General features: G+C 50.8%; 1 protein-coding gene across 2 annotated transcripts in view; it reads right to left on the minus strand.

Annotated features, from left to right (window-relative positions):
* The window catches only part of LOC137420962 (BRISC complex subunit Abraxas 2), a 41,878-nt gene extending 27,941 nt beyond the window's left edge, over window positions 1-13,937 (minus strand). Inside the window, exons 1-2 of one of the 2 annotated variants that reach the window (XR_013622433.1) lie at window positions 13,708-13,937; window positions 10,778-10,868 (exon numbers count right to left, since the gene is read on the minus strand). Coding sequence is in view for 1 of the 2 variants with exons in the window: in XM_068106518.2 (XP_067962619.2) it covers window positions 10,778-10,868; window positions 13,708-13,782 (166 nt within the window). In the remaining variant the exon portion in view is untranslated. The remainder of the gene's footprint in view (window positions 1-10,777; window positions 10,869-13,707) is intronic. The other variant, XM_068106518.2, reaches the window with a different exon arrangement.
* Between the last annotated feature and the right edge of the window lie 7,871 nt (window positions 13,938-21,808).

Genomic DNA, 21,808 nt, shown 5'->3' on the forward strand with positions numbered 1-21,808 from the left:
GAGGACTCCCTGTATTTTGGCTATGAATTTGGCAAATCGTATGGAATCTCGTCCCAATCGTGCATGGGCACAAAAGAGTAAGATAAAAAAAATTTACCTTTTTTTTTTTTTTCTCTTTTTTTTGTATACTGAATCGAGGCTCGTGAATGAGCTGACATTTACTTCACAAACAAATCAACCGGACAAACAAAATATATAAAAGGAGGGAGCGGAAGACAAGAGAAGGGGAAGCACACAAACACTTGAGAGCACACAACATTTAAGAGCAGGGAGATGTGTGGGAGGGCGAGGGCTTGGGGGGGAGGAGGTGTGGGAAGGGGGGGGGGGGGTGGGAGAAGTATAAAACACAAGGACACCAAGGACTTCCAGGACAGAAGTTGGTATTTCAAAAAAGTGGAATTGGGGTGAAATTAGCGGGGATAGAAAAGATCAAGGTTTTGGATGGGGGAAGATAAGAGATGGTGGTGAACAGCTGTTTTAAAGACCTGGAGGGTGGAGTGGGATTGAAGAGAGTGAGGGAGTTTGTTCCAGAGGCGGGAGAAAAGAGGAATGAAGGAGTGAAGGTGAGCATAGAGTCTTGATTTTGGCAGTTTAACCATAAGAGGGTTGCAGGCAGATCTTGTGCGACCTGTAGGAATATTTTCGGGACAGAGCCCAGAGAGAGCTGGGGGGGCAAGGCCAGAGAGGAGTCGGTAGAAGACGGAAAGACCACCAACCTGCCTGTGGTGAGTGAGTGAGTGAGAGGCCCTTGGAGTTAGCTTCATCGTGGGAGATTCCAATGATTCTGAATGCTTTGGTTTCAACAGCGTGAAGATGAGCTAGGTGTGAGGCAGGAGCACCAGCCCAGAGGGGAGAGCAGTATTCCATTGAGCTGTGGATGAAAGCCTTGTATGTGGTGAGGAGCTCAGGTGTGCCAAGGAAGGACTTCGCATGACGGAGGATGCCCAGTCGGCGACTGGCTTTGGAGGCCAGATTTGAAATGTGGTTTTCCCAGGAAAGATCATGGCAGATAGTGAGACCCAAAAGCTTGAGTGACAGACATCTTGGAGAGGATTATATTATACCTGTTTGGCAGTCAAACAAAGTTGAAAATCATTCCAAACAGGAGACTTACTGTTTTTTAGGGAGGTCAAAGGACGCAAAAAACAGACATGAAGAACTAATGCATTGTGCTAAATAAGGCTGTGTTAAAGATGCTGCATCATCGGCGGTAAACCTCTGAAAAAAAAGGGGGGTTTTTTATTTTTCTACAACACTTAAAACCTATATTTTACTTAAATCAAATTATATACTTGCACATTGAAGAACATAAATCGCTTTCTTGGCACTTTCAAAAACCTTCTGTTAGCAGCACTGTACTGTACTTGGAAAGATATTTACACTATCTCATGCCCTGAGGGCAGAGTAATTGAGATTCAGCATTCAGCCAAATATGGCGGCACCTTTGTTTAGTGCAAAACACAAAGCAATAATTTAAAAGACCCTTCCCATGTCCTTTTCTCAAGACTGCGTGGGGTAAGGTGTTCTATGAACTCTCTAGTTTGAGATGATATTGGATTAAAATTGGACAAGGTGGTTTGATTCAGGATTAAGGAAGTTGGCAGTTGAAACACAGTTATAGAGAGCTTCGTAAGCGAACCTCTATGCCAATTGCATGTATATGTAAATCCATTCAAAATTTCATTTTCATTTCAAATTTCACAAAAAAAATTTTTGCAATTTTTCCCCATTCCCTTGGGAACAAAATTTCATGTTGTCATTTGAAATGTCCCTTCCATGATCCGCCATCTTGTCCCTTCCATGATCCACCATCTTGTCCCTTCCATGATCCGCCATCTTGCTCACGTGATCTTGCTTTGGTCTGGCGACGACCGATTAATTATTTTCACCTGTTGATTAAAATTATTTTCACCTGGTGATTAAAATCAATAAATTACAATACAGTACCATACAGATCTGGAGAAATTGTTGATCTGGAGAAAGCATTCGATAGGGTTCCACGCAAAGTATTGACATGGGCATTGAGGAAGTTAGGAGTGGAGGAATGGTTGATCAGAGTAGTGATGGCAATGTACAAAAGAGCGTGCACAGCTGTAAGGACGAAGGACGGGAACAGTGGTGAGTTTGAGGTGAAGGTGGGAGTGCATCAGGGGTCGGTACTAAGTCCACTACTATTTGTAGCTGTGATGGAGGTGCTGGCTCAGAACGTAAAGGAGGGTTTACCATGGGAGATGTTGTATGCAGATTGTGGTGAAAATGTACCAAAGTTGAACCCAGGTGAGATGCTCACTTAAACCGCTAGGCGGTGCCTATAAGACCTCGGACGTCCGCGACTCGAGGCCACTCTTGCGACATTATACAATGACATGTATAATTGAATGGTACGTACCCACTTATATTCTAGGCTTACTTGCATTGACTGATATATCCAATCTTTCTCATATGATGCCTAGATCCTGACATATATATTGCATGATGTATTTTACAGGATGATGTAAAGATCTTATTGAGATTAAACCTACATACGGGACAAGTTGTGGACTTGGTTGAATTTCACAACACAGATGATCTGGTGTTGATTGCAGAAAGTATGGATGGACTGAAGGAAAAGATGAACAAGTGGAAGGAATGTATGGAGACAAAAGGTCTGAAGGTGAATATCGGAAAGACAAAGGTGATGGCAAGTGGTAAAGCATGTGGTGAGGTGGAAAGAACTGGGAAGTGGCCATGTGGTGTGTGCAGGAAGGGTGTCGGAGTGAACTCCATTCAATGTACAATGTGCGCTGAGTGGGTTCATCAAAAATGTAGTGATCTGAGAGGGTCATTAACCAGTGTGGCAGCCACATTCAAATGTAAGGTGTGCACAGAGGGAGCTGCAGATGGAGGAAATGTTGAGTTGGATCTTGGAGACGGCGTGAAGCTGGAAGGTGTGAAAACATTTTGCTACCTCAGAGACATGCTGAATGGAGAAGGTGGATCAGACTCGGCAACGGTTGCTAGAGTGAGATGTGCATGGAAGAAGTTTCGGGAACTGAGTGGCATGTTGATGAGGAGGGGAGTGTCTTGAAGCTGAAGGGAAAGGTGTATGCTGAATGTGTGAGAAGTGTTATGATTTATGGGAGCGAGACATGGGTAATGAACGTAGAGCAGCAACGAAGGCTGGAAAGGGTGGAAATGCAAATGGTTCGGTGGATGTGCAGAGTATCGTTGAGAGAGAGGAAGACAAATGATGAATTGCGAACGATGATGGGAATAGAGCCTGTGATTGATGCTGTGAAGAGGAACAGGTTGAGATGGTTTGGTCATGTGTTGAGGAAGGATGAAAGTGACTGGTTGAGAAGAGTGATGGAAATGAATGTAGAAGGAAGTAGAGGACGGGAAAGACCGAGAAAGACTCGACTAAAGATGGTGGAAGAAGAAATGCGGGCAAGGGGGTTAAACAAGGAGAGATGCAGAGAATAGGGCAAAATGGAGAAGATTGTCATGGGGACCGCAAGGCTAACCCCCGCTCTAGCAGGGAAAATGGCCTTAAGATGCATGTTGTTGTTGTTGTTGTACAGTACTGTACAGAACGGATTTTGAATTCGAAACCGCTCATCATTTATGCAAGCTACACCGACTTCTTTTTTCCACCAGCTACACCGGCTTCAGTTTTCCGCCAGCTACACCGACTTCATTTAAGCCAGGTACACCGCTTTCAGTACATACCTGCCAGTCAGACCTACGTACCTGGTCCAGTCGACTAGAAGTCTAGACTATATGGCCTACAGTAGGTAAGTCCTGCATTCGATCCCAATCTATCCATTCAATAAACAATCTATCCATTTTTTTTTATTTTTTTTTGTATACAAGATCGAGGCTCGTGAAAGAGCTAACATTAATCACACAAAAAGACAAACCGACACACAAAACACAAAAAACAAGGGGAGTGGCAGACAAGATGGGGAGAGAGGGGGAAGAGGGGGAAGGACACAAACACAACATTTGAGAGCAGGGACATCGGGAGGACTTGGAGGGAGGTGGGAGAGGAATAAAACATATGAACACTGCAAGGACTCTGGGGTGAATTACCGGGGGTAGAAAAGATCAAGGTTTTCGATGGGGGAAGATAAGAGATGGTGGTGAACAGCTGTTTTAAAGACCTGGAGGGAGGAGTGGGATTGAAGGGAGTGGGGGAGTTTGTTCCAGAGGCGGGAGAAAAGGGGAATGAAAGAGTGAAGGTGAGCAGAGAGCCTAGACTTTGGCAGTTTAACCATAAGAGGGTTGCAGGCAGATCTTGTGCGACCTGAAGGAATATTGGGGGGACAGAGCACAGAGAGAGCTGGGGGAGCAAGGCCGGAGAGGAGTCGGTAGAAGACAGAAAGACCACCAACCTGTCTGCGGTGAGTGAGTGAAAGGCCCTCGGTGTTGACTACATCGCAGGAGATTCCAATGATTCTGAAAGCTTTGGCCTCAACAGCGTGAAGCCGAGCAAGGTGTGAGGCAGGAGCACCAGCCCAGAGGGGGGAACAGTATTCCATTGAGCTGCGGATGAAAGCCTTGTATGTGGTGAGGAGCTCAGGTGTGCCAAGGAAGGACTTCGCACGACGGAGGATGCCCAGTCGGCGACTGGCTTTGGAGGCCAGCTTGGAAATGTGGTTTTCCCAAGAAAGATCATGGCAGATAGTGAGACCCAAAAGCTTAAGTGACAGAACCTCTTCAAGAGGATTGTTGAGACAGTAGATAATAATAATAATAATAATGCATTTATTTTATATAGCGCTTTTCAGGAAGCCCAAAGACGCTTTGACAGAGTGCAAAACATAACGCATAGCAAAACATAAAGACAATTGCAAAAAAAGAAGAATCAATAGGGAAATATTCAAAGCACAAAGGAGGGAGAAGGAGAGGAGATAGTCAGGGGTTAGATGCTGTGGGTTAAATGTTGAATGCAGTGTTGAACAGGTGGGTCTTGAGTGATGTTTTGAATGTGGTGAGTGAGGAGGAGTCTCTGATGGTGTGAGGTAGCGAGTTCCAGAGGGTGGGAGCAGCGATGGAGAAGGCCCTGTCCCCCCAGGATCTAAATTTGGTCCGGATGGGGGGGGGTCAGGAGGTTGGTACCAGCAGAGCGGAGGTTGCGGGTGGGAGTGTGTCTGGAGAGGAGGTCAGCCAGGTAGGATGGGGCCAGGTTATGGAGGGCTTTGTAGGTCAAGAGGAGGATTTTGTACTGGATTCTCTGGGAGATGGGGAGCCAGTGAAGCTTGTAAAGGACGGGGGTGATGTGGTCACGGGTCCGGGAATGGGTGAGTAGACGGGCAGCGGAGTTCTGAATGTATTGGAGTTTATTGGTGATTGTTGAGGGTGAACCATAAAGGAGGCTATTGCAGTAGTCCAGACGGGAAGTGATGAAGGCGTGGATGAGGGTTTCTGCAGCCACAGAGGAGAGGGATGGACGGAGACGGGCGATGTTTTTCAGGTGGAAGAAGGCTGTCTTTGTGATCTGTTTAGTGTATTTGTCGAAGGAGAGGGTTTGGTCAAAGATGATGCCAAGATTCCGGATGTGAGGGGAGGTGGACACTGGGAAACCGTCGATGTTGAGGGCAAAGTTATGGGTGGACTTGGTGAGCGTTTTTGGGCCAATGATGATTATTTCAGATTTATCACAGTTAAGTTTGAGGAAGTTGATTTGAAGCCAGGATTTTATTTCAGTGATGCAGTTTGTCAGGATAGAGTGGGTGGCGGTGGAGATGGACTTGGTGGAGATGAAAAGCTGGATGTCATCGGCGAAGCAGTGGAATTGGAGACCATGACGGCGGATTAAGTGACCGAGGGGGGACAGGTAAAGGATAAAGAGGAGGGGGCCAAGAACTGAACCTTGGGGGACACCTTGGGGGAGGGGAGCAGTGGGGGATTTGCAGTTATTGATGGAGATGAACTGACGTCTGTCAGAGAGGTATGATTTAATCCAAGAGAGGGCAGTGCCGGTAATGTTAAAGGTGGTTTCAAGTCGGGTGAGGAGGATGGTGTGATCGATGGTGTCAAAGGCAGCGCTGAGGTCGAGGAGGATGAGAATGTTGAGGTTGCCAGCATCAGAGGAGAGGAGAAGGTCGTTGGTGATTTTGAGGAGAGCAGTTTCAGTACTGTGGTTGGACCGGAATCCGGATTGGAATGTTTCATACAGGTTATTGGCAGAGAGGTGATGCTTGAGTTGAGTGGCTACAGCGCGTTCCAAAACCTTTGACAGAAAGGGTAGGTTGGAGATGGGTCTGAAGTTATTTAGGGTGTCAGGGTTTAGTCCAGGTTTTTTCAGAATGGGGGTAACAGCAGCAATTTTGAGGGATGGTGGGACGATGCCTGTAGACAGGGAGGAGTTTATTGTTGCAATGATAAGTGGAGAAAGAGCAGGAAGGGAGGCCTTGACAAAGCTGGAGGGGATGGGGTCAAGAGTGCAGGTGGCAGTTTTCATTCCGATGAGGAGTTCAGAGAGGTCAGTAGGGGAGACTGGGGAGAATTGAGACAGGGGATGGCAGGATAAGGGGGGGCAGGTGGTTTGAGGGGGAGCGGGTGCGGCGGTGGTCAAGCTGTTGTAGATGTTTTCAATTTTGCGTTGGAAGAATGAAAGGAAGGAGATGCAGTTGTCTATTGTGAATGACTGGGTGGTGGTGTTCAGGGGGCTGAGGAGTTTGTTTATTGTAGAGAAGAGTGCTTTTGGGTTTCCGGAGCCAGAGTGGATAATTTGAGAGTAGTAGGCGGAGCGGGCGCGGGAGAGGGCATCTTTATAGTGTTGTATGTGGTCCTTGTAGGCCTGGGAGTGAACTGTGAGACCTGTTTTATTGCGGAGTCTTTCAAGTTGGCGAGCACGAGTTTTCATTAGGCGGAGCTCAGGGGTAAACCAGGGAGCAGAATGGGTGAAAGAAACTGTTTTGGTTTTTATAGGCGCAATTTGGTCAAGGCAGGAAGAGAGAGTGTGGTTGTAGTAGTCAGTGAGGTCAGAAGGGGTGTGGAGGTCAACGAAGGGAGAAGTGGACATTTTTTCAGAGAGGGTCGATGAGAATGAGGCAGGTGAAAAAGCGTTTAGCTTACGGAAGTTGATAGTGCGATAATGCCTTGGTGCTGGGGTGGGGATGTTGATGGTCAGAGTGATGGCTAGGTGGTCAGAGAGAGTGAGGTCGGAGCCAGAGAGATGGTGCAAAATTAGTCCAGTAGAGCAGACAAGGTCCAAAATGTGACCACGGTTATGGGTAGGAAAGTTGACATGTTGAGTGAGGTTAAAGCAGGTGAGTAAATCAGTGAAGTCAGTGGTTAGCGTGGAGTCAGTGGAGTCCATGTGGATATTGAAATCACCAAGGAGGAGGATTGAGGGGGAGAGGGAACATAGCTGGGTCAGAAAGTAGGAGAAGTCAGACAGGAATGATGGGTGTGGTTTGGGAGGGCGGTAGACAACAGCCATGACTGACTGTGTGTGACCAGAGAGTTTAAAAGCCAGGTGTTCAAATGATGGAGCAGATGAGATGGAGATGAGGTTGGTCTTGATGTCTTGTCGGTGAATAACGGCAATTCCACCACCTCGGCCCTCCGAGCGTGGTTTATTGATGTAAGAATATCCATTGGGTGTGGTGAGGTTGAGCGTGTAGTAGTCCAGTGGTTGTTGCCAGGTCTCAGTGAGACAGAGAAAGTCCAGTTTATTTTCCAGGATGTAGTCGTTCAGGATGAGGCATTTGTTGTTGAGGGACCGGGTATTGAACAGGGTGAGCTTGATGTTGTTTTGTACGGCGGGTATGAATCCAGGTGATTTGGCCAGGGTTCGCAGATGGGAGGATGGGAGGTCATCTGGAAAACCAGATGGGAGGTTTTTCCAGATGGTCTTTTTGGAGAGACATAGTGAGAGTGTGGGATTTGTCAGGATTGAAAGACATGTTTGACTAGCTTGTGATTTTATCCAGGTCTGCAGAGAGTGAGGAGGCTGCAGACTGCCGATCTGAGGGATGAGGAATGGAGCGACAGAGAGTAGAGTCGTCAGCAAAGAGATAGAGAGGATTTTCAAGAGAGTCAGAGAGATCATTGATGAAGACCAGAAAAAGCACAGGGCCCAGAACACTACCTTGGGGAACTCCAGCCTGAACAGGAAGAGGAGATGAGAGAAACCCATTCAGGGCCACACGTTGACTACGACCAGAGAGGAAGTCCGCCAGCCATGCGTGGAGATTTCCATGGATACCAAAGGAGGAGAGTTTGGTGAGCAGAGCAGGGTGCCAGACCGTATCGAAGGCACGTGAAATGTCAAGGGAGACAGCTCTAATTTCCTGTTTGGCGTTGAGGACCTCCATCCATTGTTGAGAAGCAGCATGTCCAGAGTAGAGTGACCAGGTCTGAAACCAAATTGATGATCAGAGATCAAGCCATTGGAGAAGAGGAAAGATTTCATATCTGAAGCAATGATGGATTCCATGACTTTGCTGATAATTGGGAGAAGGCCGATTGGTCTGTAGTTGCTGGGATCTGTTTTTGCACCTTTTTTGTACAAACCGGTGATGTTGGCTGATTTCCAAGCAGATGGCAGATGACCTTGAGCAAAAGAGAGGGTGAAGAGAACAGAAAGAGGGAGTGAAAGAGCAGAAGAACATGATTTTAGGACCCGTGGGCTGATGCCGTCAGGACCAGTTGCAGAATCAGAGTCGAGGGTTGACAGAAACTTTTCCACCTTGTCAGGAGGAAAGGACACAGAGTCCAGGAGCAGCCCAAGATCAAACAACCTAGCCTAGCTAGGCCTTGGCCTACAGATGTTTGCGAGGGCTGCGTACTCGATCGACTGACTATTGTCGACAAAGCTCTCACTCTACGCAATGCGTATTCATATTAGTTGCAGTAAGTGACTTGAAAGAAGGCTACTGAGATTTCTACTAATTAAAGAGTGAAGAATGGAGTCATCAGCAAAGGAGGGAATGGGGTTTTTCTGTTACAAAAAGGTCATCAAGAAAATGGAAAAACAGGATGGGTGACATTATAGAGCGATGCACAAATCAAGAAGGAATGTGGAACCTCTTAGGCAGGGTACCATCCCTACAGGTAGAAATGGAGTGCTCAGAACGGAAGCTTTTCAGCCAGGTGATGAGAAGAGAAAGAGTGCCAGAAGAGAGGCAGCTATGCAAGGTCTTCGCACACCACACTCATGACCTTGGAGATGTCAAATGCAACAACGCAACTCTCTCCAAGACAATCAAGGCCATAAGATTGAGGAGATAAGCATCGAGGAGATAAGCTATACATCTTGAGGAGATAAGCAAGATCACGAGGGAAGCCGGCTTGATGGAGGCCATTTTGGTGGTTTCTCAGTGGAGCTGAATTTTCCAGGAAAAACATGACATGGTAGTAATAAGTTTCCAAAACCTGAGACAGGATCAAAGTTAAGGTCCTCAGGCAGTAGTTAGATGGGTTGGATCGATCAACTTTCTTAGGTAAAGGAATGATAAGTGCATGCTTCCAAGGTGAGGGAAGATGCCTGGAGAATAGGAGAGTTTTACAGCAAAACAAGCATTCTGAGTATTGCGCTGCAATACACGTCCCCTACCGGCAGTCTGTCGTCCGGAAAACTGTTGGGGAAATTACGAAGGGTTATTTACCCACAGGTTCTGAATCGTTCCCAATCGCTAATTACCTCAGGACGGGCTCACCTGTGATTCGCACTCGGGACTTCGATTTATACACCTTGCAGACAGGTCAGCAGAAGCTTGAGAAAATAAGTTGTTGATGAAGAACCTTTCGAGTCGCTAAATATCAGTAACTTATTATATTTTCCGGTTCACGATCAATGATCGATGTGTGTGTATATATATATATATATGTGTTGCTCGGCTTGGCTCCGCCCCTCCCGAAAGCACGTGCTGTGTTGCGCTGTTGACGTTCGCGAGACGAGGCTGAGGGCACGGTGCGGCTTGAGGAGAACTCTAGAATAAACAAAGTGCCATAACTTTGTCAAAAATTATCGAAACGTCATGAAGATCGAACTTGATCTGTAACTTATCATGAGGAATCCATGTACCAAGTTTGAAATCATTAGCATTAAGAGTTTAGAAAAAAAGTCCGTGACGGACTGACGGGGGGACGGCGTGCAAACCTATTGTCCCCTCCGGTGTACACCGGTAGGGGACTAATAAGAGCTGGAGCAAAAGCTCAGGGGTACAATTATTCAACACGATTGCAGGGTAGCCATCAGCACTATTTGCCTAGCCCTCATGAGTATATAAATTAAGGTTTTCTCAGACTTTCTTTATTGTTAAAGACACAGAGCATCATGTTAGTTGAAGAATAGTTGTAATTTCCCTAGAATCTTTGAGTGGGGACCTGCAGGTAAAATAGTGACGAAGCTACCTGTATCATAAGAAAAAGAGAGCCATTAGAATTGATGAGCGATAGGCAAGAAGACTCAATGAAGTTGCGAGATATGGAATTGGCCACGGACCAAAAAGTACAACTCTTGGAGGGGCAGGAGGCCACTTTCAGATAAACTGCAAATAAACAATTATTTCACTTGATTGATGGATAAGGTACATTATTTGACCCATTAGCATTCCCATTCTATCCCCTGGCTCGTGTGGGGAATTCAGGTTCACATATGCCATTTATGGTTTCCCCTCGTCACCTAATGTCCGTGTAATTCATATCAAAGTACGCCAACGTCTACCAATGACCTTGTCCTGCATCCGATTAATGAACAAGCGCGGTTAATTTTGGAGGTAAAATAGCAGCCAAAAACCTTTTGACAATGGCACGTACACTTCATAAACGACGTATTTCTCACCAACAACAATGTTGTGTTCAATGTTGTCCATGTGTGTATCTGTTATGACATTGGTCACTTCTTGTCTCGTCTCGCCCATGAGAAGGCCCACCTGCAAAATACAAGGCAAATGTTTTCTTTCTGTAAATACTTGAGTGCCAAGGAAATTTATCACCAATTTGCCGATAACTACACACCAGCATCATCAATGTACGATACTTAACAGCGCACCGGTGTTGCCGAAGCAGTTTCTTGGCAAACGCTATACTGGGTGGTTTGCCATCGCTTTCCCAACAGTCATTCAGAACAGGAATTTGGAATTTGTTCATGGTGTCAGCGATAGCTCGCTTACTCTTTGCGAAGGACACCGTGGAATCTTTAACGTCCACCAAGTAATGCTGGCAAAAAGAACGCCAAGCTTAAAAATCCACCATTTGAGGGGGGAGCACACATTGATGTATCGCCCAGCCTGTGAAATACTGGGATGACAATCTATAGCTATCCTGTCAGCCAAAACCACAAACATCAGGCTTTTAGTTGCTGCAATATTCCAAGCAGTTGCTGCAATAAGCAAATTTAATAACATCAGGCTTTTCGTTGCTGCAATATTCCAGGCAGTTGCTGCAATAAGCAAATTCCAGGCAGTTGCTGCAATATTCCAGGCAGTTGCTGCAATAAGCAAATTTAATAACATCAGGCTTTTAGTTGCTACAATATTCCAGGCAGTTGCTGCAATAAGCAAATTTAATAACATCAGGCTTTTAGTTGCTACAATATTCCAGGCAGTTGCTGCAATAAGCAAATTTAATAACATCAGGCTTTTAGTTGCTGCAATATTCCAGGCAGTTGCTGCAATAAGCAAATTTAATAACATCAGGCTTTTAGTTGCTGCAATATTCCAGGCAGTTGCTGCAATAAGCAAATTTAATAACATCAGGCTTTTAGTTGCTGCAATATTCCAGGCAGTTGCTGCAATAAGCAAATTTAATAACATCAGGCTTTTAGTTGCTGCAATATTCCAGGCAGTTGCTGCAATATTCCAGGCAGTTGCTGCAATAAGCAAATTTAACCGAGATTGTTACACATCATTATTATCAGACCTATCACTATGAATCTCAAAAGGATTACACACACAAATGATAATTCACATAATTACTACACAATTAATTGATCAGATCATGTACCAATTGTACCATGCTCTATACAGAGCGACGGTTCTGCCAAAGCAGGTTCTTGGCTAGGGTTACAATCCTGGATTGGTTGCCACTCCAACACAGGAAGTCAGGGCAGGAATTTGGAATTTGGCCACAGTGCTGGCGACAGCTTCCTCCGCAAAGGACGCCGTGGGATATTTAACATCCAACAACGAATGCCACCAGACGGGACACCCAGTTTAACGTCCATCCAAGGGACGACACACACATTGATGAATCACCCTGCCTGTGAAAAATAGTGAGATTATGGATTTGGCCATGGACCAAAAATCAGTTTTTCCTCATTTAACACCCAGAATATTTATGCGTCATTACAATTGATGGTGCATCTCAAAATAAATGTGCTTCGTTTAGTCGCCATCAGTAATTCTACAGTTTCGCTTTGTATACTTTTATAGTTTATATATTTATGAAAGGTCGAGGCTCATGGAGGAGTCAAAATGCGATCGCTACTACTTTCATGGTCTCATTTAATCCCACCTTCTAGTAGTCTCGGTCACACGAGTTTTCTGTCTGAACAACCCTTCTATCCTGAAAATCCTCTCATGTTTTTCTCCACCTTAATCTTGGTGTCGTGAACTGAAGAAGAAGAAGAAGAAGAAGAAGAAGAAGAAAAAGAAGAAGAGGGGGATTCTGGGGTGTGGTGATCTAATGCGTGCTGGATATATAGTCGAACGCTCTTTGTGTGTGAGGAGAGAATTACACGTTCTGAACTAACCATGTTCTGGTCTGCGCTGCATTCATCTTGGTAAGACCAGATCGATGGCTTGGTCTTTATACTATGCTTGAGTAAACTTTATACTTATACTTTATACGATTCAATAACTAATACGTTAATTGCTCGTGTGCCTGGGACTTGTGCGACTCGATTTCAATAAATCTTCCTCTTCCTGGTCTTCCTCTTCTCCTGCTGCCAACTGCATCCACAATCAAGGTCTGTCTGACCACATCCCCCTTATCCCTCATACCCCAACCGATGTAGACGTGCCTTTTTACCAATGTCCATTACTCAGAATCCTTTCCCTCGAAGAGATCCATACAAACCCTGTCGACATCCACATTTCCATAGTCTGCAGAAATCCCTCCTCTGCTTTTCTCATGGTCACGGACTCCACTCCATACGAGAGAACCAGTCCGGTCTTGGTACCGTTTTGGAAATCTTCATCCTCAGCCTCACAGGAAACTTTCTATCGTGGACAACACCAGAAGCACTCCCGCACTTACTCCACTCTGACCCAACTTTGAACTGTAGAATTGAGATTAGCAGCAGTTCCGACTGTTAAAAAGTGTTCATTTGCTAAAAAGGCGTCTCCGGACGGTGTTTAGTATGACCGATGCAAACACAGGTGTGCAGGTACATGGATGTGGCACCATTTCACTATAACAGGTGGTAACAAATGAAATGTCCCAAAGTCCCAACTGAAAACCACCATTTTAGTGCTGTGCAAGCAGGGTGTTGCATCATGGAGTATGTTGAGGACAACATGCCGGCTGTCAGTTTCCATGGTATCGAAACACGACACAGTTAAGTAATTTTGAAACAGCAAACAGTAACTGGAACACCACCACACCACCAATAACAACAATGGGAAAGTTGCTCAGGCACACGATCTTTACAAATACAACCAGATCACAAGTCGACTTGCCATCTCCAACATCGATGTACCCACTCGGTCAATCTACATCTCGGTGTACGTTTGAACACATTCAAAATCCATCTTCACGTCTCCCACTTACGCTGTCGCCCAGGCCCGCCACCATCTCGAAGGCGAGGACGCTGAACGAAGCACCTGACACCGTCGCCGCGTTCATGGTGGAACGTTCACACTGAGTAACTGTATTAATGACAGATCGAAACCTCTTCGTCCCACGACCTGTTCTGTCGATGAAGGCTTTATTAGTTGTATATTTTATTTTAACGCCCCTCAAGTAAAATAAATAATTGTCTTTTATTATTTTTCTTCGAAGATGCGGAAGACGTAAACATCGGACAGACGCGAACTATGTCGCTGTGGCCGTCAATCTCTGATGAAAGATTATGAATGACTAATGAGGCGATTTCCGAAATGACGTTTCAATGCTAAATGAGGCCTTTTGCGCATGCGCTGTGTTTACGCCAATAGACCAGTGCAGAGCTAGATGAATAATACCAAGGCCACCAACCTGCCTGTGATGTGACAGAAACAGACATAGACATCAGCTTCGTCATGCGACATTCCAATGATTTAGAGAGCCTTGCTTTCCACAGTATCAAGAAGGGCAAAGTTTGAAGTAGGGGTACCAGCCCAAAGGGGAGAGCAGTACTCCATCAAGCTGTGAATGAAGGCGTTGTTGGATCTCAAAAGTTCAGACTGGCCAAGGAAAAACATTGCATGACAAAGGATTCCCAGTCAGAAGCTGGCTTTGGAGGCCATCTTGGAAATATGTTCTGCCCAAGAAAATGGCAAGACCCAAAAGTTTGAGCGACTGAACCTCTTCAAATGGATTTCTTAGTAAATAGATGGGAAGGTTTGTCAGACGGTCCTTTCAGAGAGACAGGGTGAGTGTGTGGGATTTGTCGGGATTGAAAGACATATTCCAAGTATTGGACCAGCTCCTGATTCCATCAACATCTGCAGAAAGGGAAAAGGCTGCGGTCTGCTTGTGTGAAGGATGAAGAATGACACAGCTGAGGGTGGAATCAGTTTAGTCATTACCCTGCGCTCGCAAAGCGAAAATTTCGGGGTTAAGCATTCGGGTGCGCACGTGTGCCGTGTGCAATACGTGTCTGCATTTTTAAAATTCATTTGCTTGGCAACCGTTGGTCCGATTGACACGAAATTTTACCATAGAAGCGCCTCCGCCTGTAAAAAAAATTTATTCATAATTATTATGACGTCATAGGTCACGTGGTACGGACGCCATCTTGGAAAGACGTTACACCTCTATATCTCCCAAACCGCTCAATGGAAAAAATTGAAACATGGCTCATTGTCAAGTACTCACCATGGGGAATAGTATATGTTGATGGTGATGTCATTGGTGCCTTAATTATAACGTCATAATTCGACAAGTACAACGCTTGATCTGATCAGTATGAATAAAACAAAAATTATTCTGCAACTGTTAGACCTATGGACACGACATTTTCAGAATATGTGCGGCTCCTGTATAATTTTTTAATGATAATCATGACGTCATAGGTCATGTGGTACAGGCGCCATCTTGGAAAAACCGGAAAATGTTGCAGCTCTATATCTCCAAAACCGCTGCATGGAAAAAATGGAAACATCGCTCATTGTAAAGAACTCCATATGGGGAATAGGTGTTGTTGATGATGACGTCATTGGTGCCATAATTATGACGTCATAATTTGACAGGGACAATGCTTAGTGTGATCAGTTTGAAATGTATTGAGTGTGATCTATGCAACAATTATATTAGAGTGTGGCGGACACGAAAGCACAGACGTGGTGACATCACCCCGCACACCAAGTGGGGGTGGGCCACGCCCGGGAGAGAGGCGTGGCCTCACGATATACACGGGGCGCGCAGCCCTGAGCAGCTCAGTGTTACAGTGAGCTCTTGAATAAAGACTCTTACAAATTACCGCGTTGGCCGCTTCCTCCTTGCTTACAAGTAGCGTGCGTAACACCGCGCTTTACTGGTGACCCTCGACGTTGGATCTGCCGTAGCGATCCTTCCAAACACGACGCCATTGCCATGGCCAACAACGCGATGTCGGTGAAACTTCCCGAATTTTGGGAGGCCCAGGCCGAAGTTTGGTTCGTCCAAGCCGAAGCCCAGTTTCAGCTTCGGCGCCTCACCGACGACGACATGTGCTACTGCCACGTCGTCGCCTCCCTCGGGCCCGGCACGGCCGCTCGAGTTGTGTCCGTCCTTCGCCACCCACCGGACGGCCACAAGTACGAGGCACTCAAGCGGCTGCTCCTAGCCACATTCGGCCTCACGGAGGACGCACGGGCCGACCGCCTCCTGGATCTCCCCGAGCTCGGCGACACGCGCCCGTCGGTCCGAATGGACCATATGCTGTCACTGTTGGGCGACGAAGCCCCTGGTTCTCTATTCCGGGCGCTTTTCCGTCGCCAACTTCCAGCACAGGTACGCCTCGCGTTGGCCGGGACCGTGCTAACGGAACCCCGAGCATTGGCCGCCGAGGCGGACAGGTACTTTGCGGCTTCGGACACGCGGGCGAGAGTCGGTGCGGCCCACCTCTTGGATCCCGAGGCCGATGCTGATCCACAGCATCAGCTTCCACAGCATACACAGCATGCTGATATGCACCTCGTGGCTGCCGCCACGCCCCGCCCACCGCCGTGGTGAAAACCGCCACCGCGGGGACAACCGCCCGATCCACCGGCCTGGCAGAGCCAGCCGCGCTCCTCCAGCTCCACCACCTGGTGCCGGTTCCACGCCAGGTTCGGCCACGAGGCTCGACAGTGTCATCCACCATGCTCCTTCGACAGGTCGGGAAACGCCCGGGCCGGCGCTCGATTGTGGCAATGAGCGCCGGCCGTTCAAACAGCCTGCTGTTCATCATGGACACCTTATCCGGGCGCCGTTACCTGTGCGTCACAGGCGCGCAGGTGAGTGTCGTTCCTGCCGGTACGTCGGACAAGCACGCCGCGGGCGGGGGCCCCGCGCTGCTTGCCACAAACGGGACGCCCATCCGTACGTACAGAAAACGCTGCCTCTCTCTGCGGTTTGGAGGGCAGGTTTTCCGATGGTCGTTCGTCACCGCCGACGTGCCCATGGCATTGCTTGGCGCGGACTTCCTGTGCGCAAATAGGCTCCTGGTCGACGTAAAGCACAGACGTCTTGTCCAGGCCGAGACGTTCAGCTCGCTCGCTTGTGCGCTGCCCAGCTCGTCGAGCAGCCCACTGAGCGGCTCACCGAGCAGCTTGTGGAATGGTTCGGTTCCGGCCACGTTGATCTGTATGCTTCCGGCAGCGGACGAATTCACCCACCTCCTCGCCGGCTTCCCGGCCCTCACGCGGCCCACCTTCTCGGCGGGGGCCGTCAAGCACGGGGTGGCCCATCACATCCCCACCGTTGGGCCACCGGTCTACGCCCGGGCACGCCGCCTCGAGCCGACAAAGCTGGCGGTAGCAAAAGCGGAGTTCGCTACCCTAGAGCGACTCGGCATCGTTCGGCGCTCGGAGAGTGCTTGGGCGTCGCCGCTGCACATCGTGCCGAAGCCCGGCGTGGGATGGCGACCGTGCGGGGACTATCGCCGTCTCAATGATGCCACCACCCCCGACCGCTACCCCGTCCCCCACATTCAGGACTTTTCCGCCCGTTTGGCGGGCATGTCCTTCTTCTCGAAGGTGGACCTCATACGCGGTTACCATCAGGTCCCCGTCAGGCCGGAGGACGTCCCGAAGACGGCGGTCATCACGCCGTTCGGACTCTTCGAATTCCTGCGGATGCCCTTCGGTCTGAAGAATGCGGCTCAGGCGTTCCAGCGGCTGATGGACAGCATCCTGCGCGACTTGGATTTTGTATACGTCTACCTGGACGATATCCTCGTCGCCAGCGCGTCCCGCGAAGAGCACCTACACCACCTCCGCACGCTCTTCGAACGCCTGGGCCAGCATGGCCTGATTGTGAACCCCGCAAAGTGCCAGTTCGGCATCGCTGAACTCGATTTTCTGGGGCACTGCGTCACCAGGCACGGAGCCGTCCCCCTGCCGGCCAAGGTGGAGGCGGTGAAGGGGTTTCCGCACCCCCGCACGATCAGGGGGCTGCAGGAGTTCCTGGGCATGGTGAACTTTTACCATCGGTTCCTGCCCCGTATCGCCCAGCTCCTGCGCCCCCTGCACGAAGCTCTCCGAGGTAAGCCGGGCAAAGGCGACGTCACCTGGACCGAGCAGATGGACGCGGCGTTCACGGGCGCGAAGCTCGCCTTGGCTAATGCCACCATGCTCGCGCACCCGGCGCCCGATGCGCTGATCGCCCTCACCACCGACGCCTCGGACTACGCGGTGGGTGCGGTGCACGAGCAATGGGTGCGTGGAGCTTGGCAACTGCTGGCGTTCTTTAGCCGGCAGCTTTGCCCGCCCGAACGCCGTTACAGTACCTTCGACCGCGAGTTGCTCGGGCTTCACTTGGCGGTCAGGCACTTCCGCCATCTGCTCGAGGGCCGTGCGTTCACGGCCTTCGTCGACCACAAGCCGCTGGTCTTCGCGATGGGCAAGGTCACCGAGCCGTGGTCGGCCCGGCAGCAGCGTCACCTCTCGGCCGTGTCCGAGTACACGACGGACATCCGGCACGTCGCGGGGAAGGACAACCCGGTGGTGGATTGCCTTTCCTAGGCCGTCGCCCACGCAGTCCACCTCGGCATCGACTATGCCCGGGTGGCAGCGGACCAGGCCGCTGACCCCGACGTCCAGGCCTTGCGCACCGCCGTCACGGGCCTCCGCGTCACCGAGGTGCCGTGCGACGGCGCGGGCGCGGCCCTCTTGTGCGACGTCTCCCTCGGGCGGCCTCGCCCCATCGTGCCCACGGGCTGGCAGCGCCAGGTGTTTGACGCCATCCACGGCCTGTCCCACCCGGGCACGAGGGCCTCCCAAAGGTTGATCGCCAACAAATTCGTCTGGCATGGCCTCCGGAAGGCCGTCCGCGGCTGGGCCAGGACATGCCTCGCGTGCCAGCGCGCCAAGATGCACCGGCACACCCAGGCCCCGTTGGCCCCGTTTACGGTGCCGGAATGCCGGTTTGACCACGTCCACGTGGACCTGGTGGGACCTCTGCCCCCCTCGCGGGGTTTCACCCACGTCCTCACCATGGTGGACCGCACCACCCGGTGCCCTTGGCGTCGACGACGGCGGCGAACGTCGCGCAGGCTTTCATCACCACCTGGGTCACCCGGTTCGGTGCCCCCTCAGACAGCTCGTCCGACCGTGGCCCCCAGTTCACCTCGGAGCTCTGGGGGGTGGTCGCGCAGGTGCTCGGGGTCTGGCTGCACCGAACCACGGCCTACCACCCCCAGGCTAACGGCCTGTGTGAGCGATTTCACTGCTCATTGAAGGCCGCGCTCCTGGCCACCCTCTGCGACGGCGGCTGGGTCGACAGGCTCCCCTGGGTCCTGCTGGGCCTCCGGACGGCGCCCAAGGAGGACCTGTGCGCATCCGCGGTGGAGTTGGTCTTCGGGCAACCACTGCGGGTGCTGGGCGAGTTCCTCCCCGACTCCACGGCACCATGGTCCACGGCACAGCAGCGCTCCGCTCTGCAGGAGACCACCCAGAGGTTCGCCCCGGTGCCGACGGCACGCCACGGGCACCCACCGACGTACGTCGGCCCGGAGCTTCGCACGGCGGAGTACGTCTTCGTCCGCCACGATGCCCATCGGACACCACTGCGGCCCCCGTACGACGGGCCTTTCCGCGTGCTGGAGACCGGGGTGAAGCACTTCACCCTGGACATCGGCGGTACTCCTGACCGCGTTTCTGTGGACCGCCTCAAGCTGGCCCACCTCGACGTGGACCATCCACCGCCGGTGGCCCGACCCCCGCGTCGGGGCCGCCCCCCTGCGGGTGGACCCCCGGCACCGCCCAGCCCCGCCGCCACGCTGCCCCCCGGTCCTGCACCCATCCCAGGGGCAGCCGGAGGCATCCCAGATGGCATCCCTGCATCCCAGACGCCGCCAGTCGCCAGGGGGCGCTTCGGCTGGGTCATCCGTTTGCCCCGCAAACTGACCCTTCAGGTGCGCGGGGATTCTGGGGGGGCGCGTGTGGCGGACACGAAAGCCCACTGGCGTGGTGACATCATTCCGCGCACCAAGTGGGTGGCGGCCACGCCTGAGGGGTAGGCCACGCCTGAGGGGTAGGCGTGGCCTCACGATATACACGGGGCGCGCAGCCCTGAGCAGCTCAGTGTTACAGTGAGCTCTTGAATAAAGACTCTTACAAATTACCGCGTTGTCCGCTTCCTCCTTGCTTACAAGTAGCGTGCGTAACACCGCTCTTTAAGAGAATATAAATTTATGATGTCATCGCTCACGTGGTCGGGCAGCCATATTGGATCAAAAAAAAAATGTTCAAAACCAGAAGAGTTGGCTCGCAACAAGTTGACTGCGCAGGGTAAGTATTCTATGAATACCATCTTGTTTATCATTGTTTCAGTTTGGTGTTGAAACTGACACGGAAAAAATATTTCAGCACAAGTATAACTTCTCACCCCACAAAGATAATCACGACAAAATGTCGGTGCTATTCTGTGTATTGAGAGATATTATATTAGCGTTGTTCCTCCTGCTGAGGGCAGATGTGCTTAAAATGCAAACAAGAAAGATAACATTTACTTTTGTTTCCTCTTGTTCATTATCACCAAGCTTTTTGAAAAAAAAACCAGACCGAAAGTCTAACAGCGGCGTAGCCGGGCTTGTTTGATACTGTGGCAGACACGAAAGCTCACTGGCGTGAGGGCATCATCCCACGCACCAAGTGGGTGGCGGCCACACCCGAGGGGTAGGCGTGGCCGCGGGATATACACCGGACGCGCAGCCCGGAGCGCTCCAGTGCTACAGTTGAGCTCTTATAATAAAGACTCTTAAACTTACCGCGTTGTCCACTTCCTTCTTGTTGTACAAGTAAGCGCACGTAGCACCGCGCTTCATTGGTGACCCTCCGACGTTCTGGTCAGCCGTCGCTGACCACCCGAACCCGCCACAGCACTGGCAACCAACGCGGTCCAAATGAAACTCCCCGAGTTCTGGGAGACGCAAGCCGAAGTCTGGTTCCTGCAGGCAGAAGCCCAGTTCCGACTTCGAGGCATCACGGTGGACGAGACCAGGTACTGCCACGTGGTCACCTCCCTCGGGCCCGGCACGGCCGCCCGCGTTGTGTCGGTCCTGAGGACCCCACCGGCCGACGGCAGGTACGAGGCGATCAAGCGTCTCCTCCTCGCCACGTTCGGCCTCACGGTGGACGCACGGGCCGACCGCCTCCTGGACCTCCCCGAGCTCGGTGACATGCGACCGTCGGTCCGCATGGACCATATGCTGTCGTTGATGGGCGACGAAACCCCGAACGCTCTTTTCCGGGCGTTATTTCGACGCCAGCTGCCGGCACGAGTCCGCCTCGCGTTGGCCGGTTCTGTGACGACGGAACCCCGAGCTCTCGCTGCCGAGGCCGACAGGTTCTTCGCGGCTTTGGACGCGCAGGCAAGTTTTGGCGCGGCCGTCGCGCATCCCGAGGCTGACCCTGATGCTGATGCACCACACCTCGGGGATCCCGAGGCTGATGCATGCCGCGTGGCCGCCGCCATGCCACGCCCACCACCACCGTGAAAACCGCGGCCTCCGCCTTCGCCGCAAACCTGGTGCCATTTCCACGCCAGGTTTGGCCACAAGGCGAGGAATTGTTGCCTGCCGTGCTCCTTCGGCAAGTCGGGAAACTACAAAGCCGGTGCTCGGTAGCGGCCCTGAGCGTCGGCCATTCCGGCAGCCTTCTTTTTATAACGGACACCTTGTCCGGGTGCCGTTTCCTATGCGATACGGGGTCACAGGTGAGCGTTATCCCTGCCTCTTCATCTGACAACAACACCGCGGGCCGGGCCCCGCATTGCTTGCCGCGAACGGAACACCCATACGCACATTCGGGAAGCGCTGCCTCTCCCTGCGGTTCGGAAGGCAACGCTTCACGTGGACGTTCGTAACCGCTAGTGTCCCCATGGCACTGCTCGGTGCGGACTTCCTCTGTGCACACGGGTTGTTGGTCGATGTGAAGAACAGACGTCTCGTCCAGGCTGAAACGTTCAGCTCGCTTGCTAGCGGGCTGAGCAGCTCGTTGAGCAGCTCACTGAGCGGCTCGCCAAGCGGCTTGCTAAGCGGTTCGGT

Source organism: Myxine glutinosa, chromosome 2 (assembly GCF_964187855.1).
Source record: "Myxine glutinosa chromosome 2, kmMyxGlut1.1, whole genome shotgun sequence".
In the NCBI taxonomy this organism is placed as follows: Eukaryota; Metazoa; Chordata; class Myxini; order Myxiniformes; family Myxinidae; genus Myxine; species Myxine glutinosa.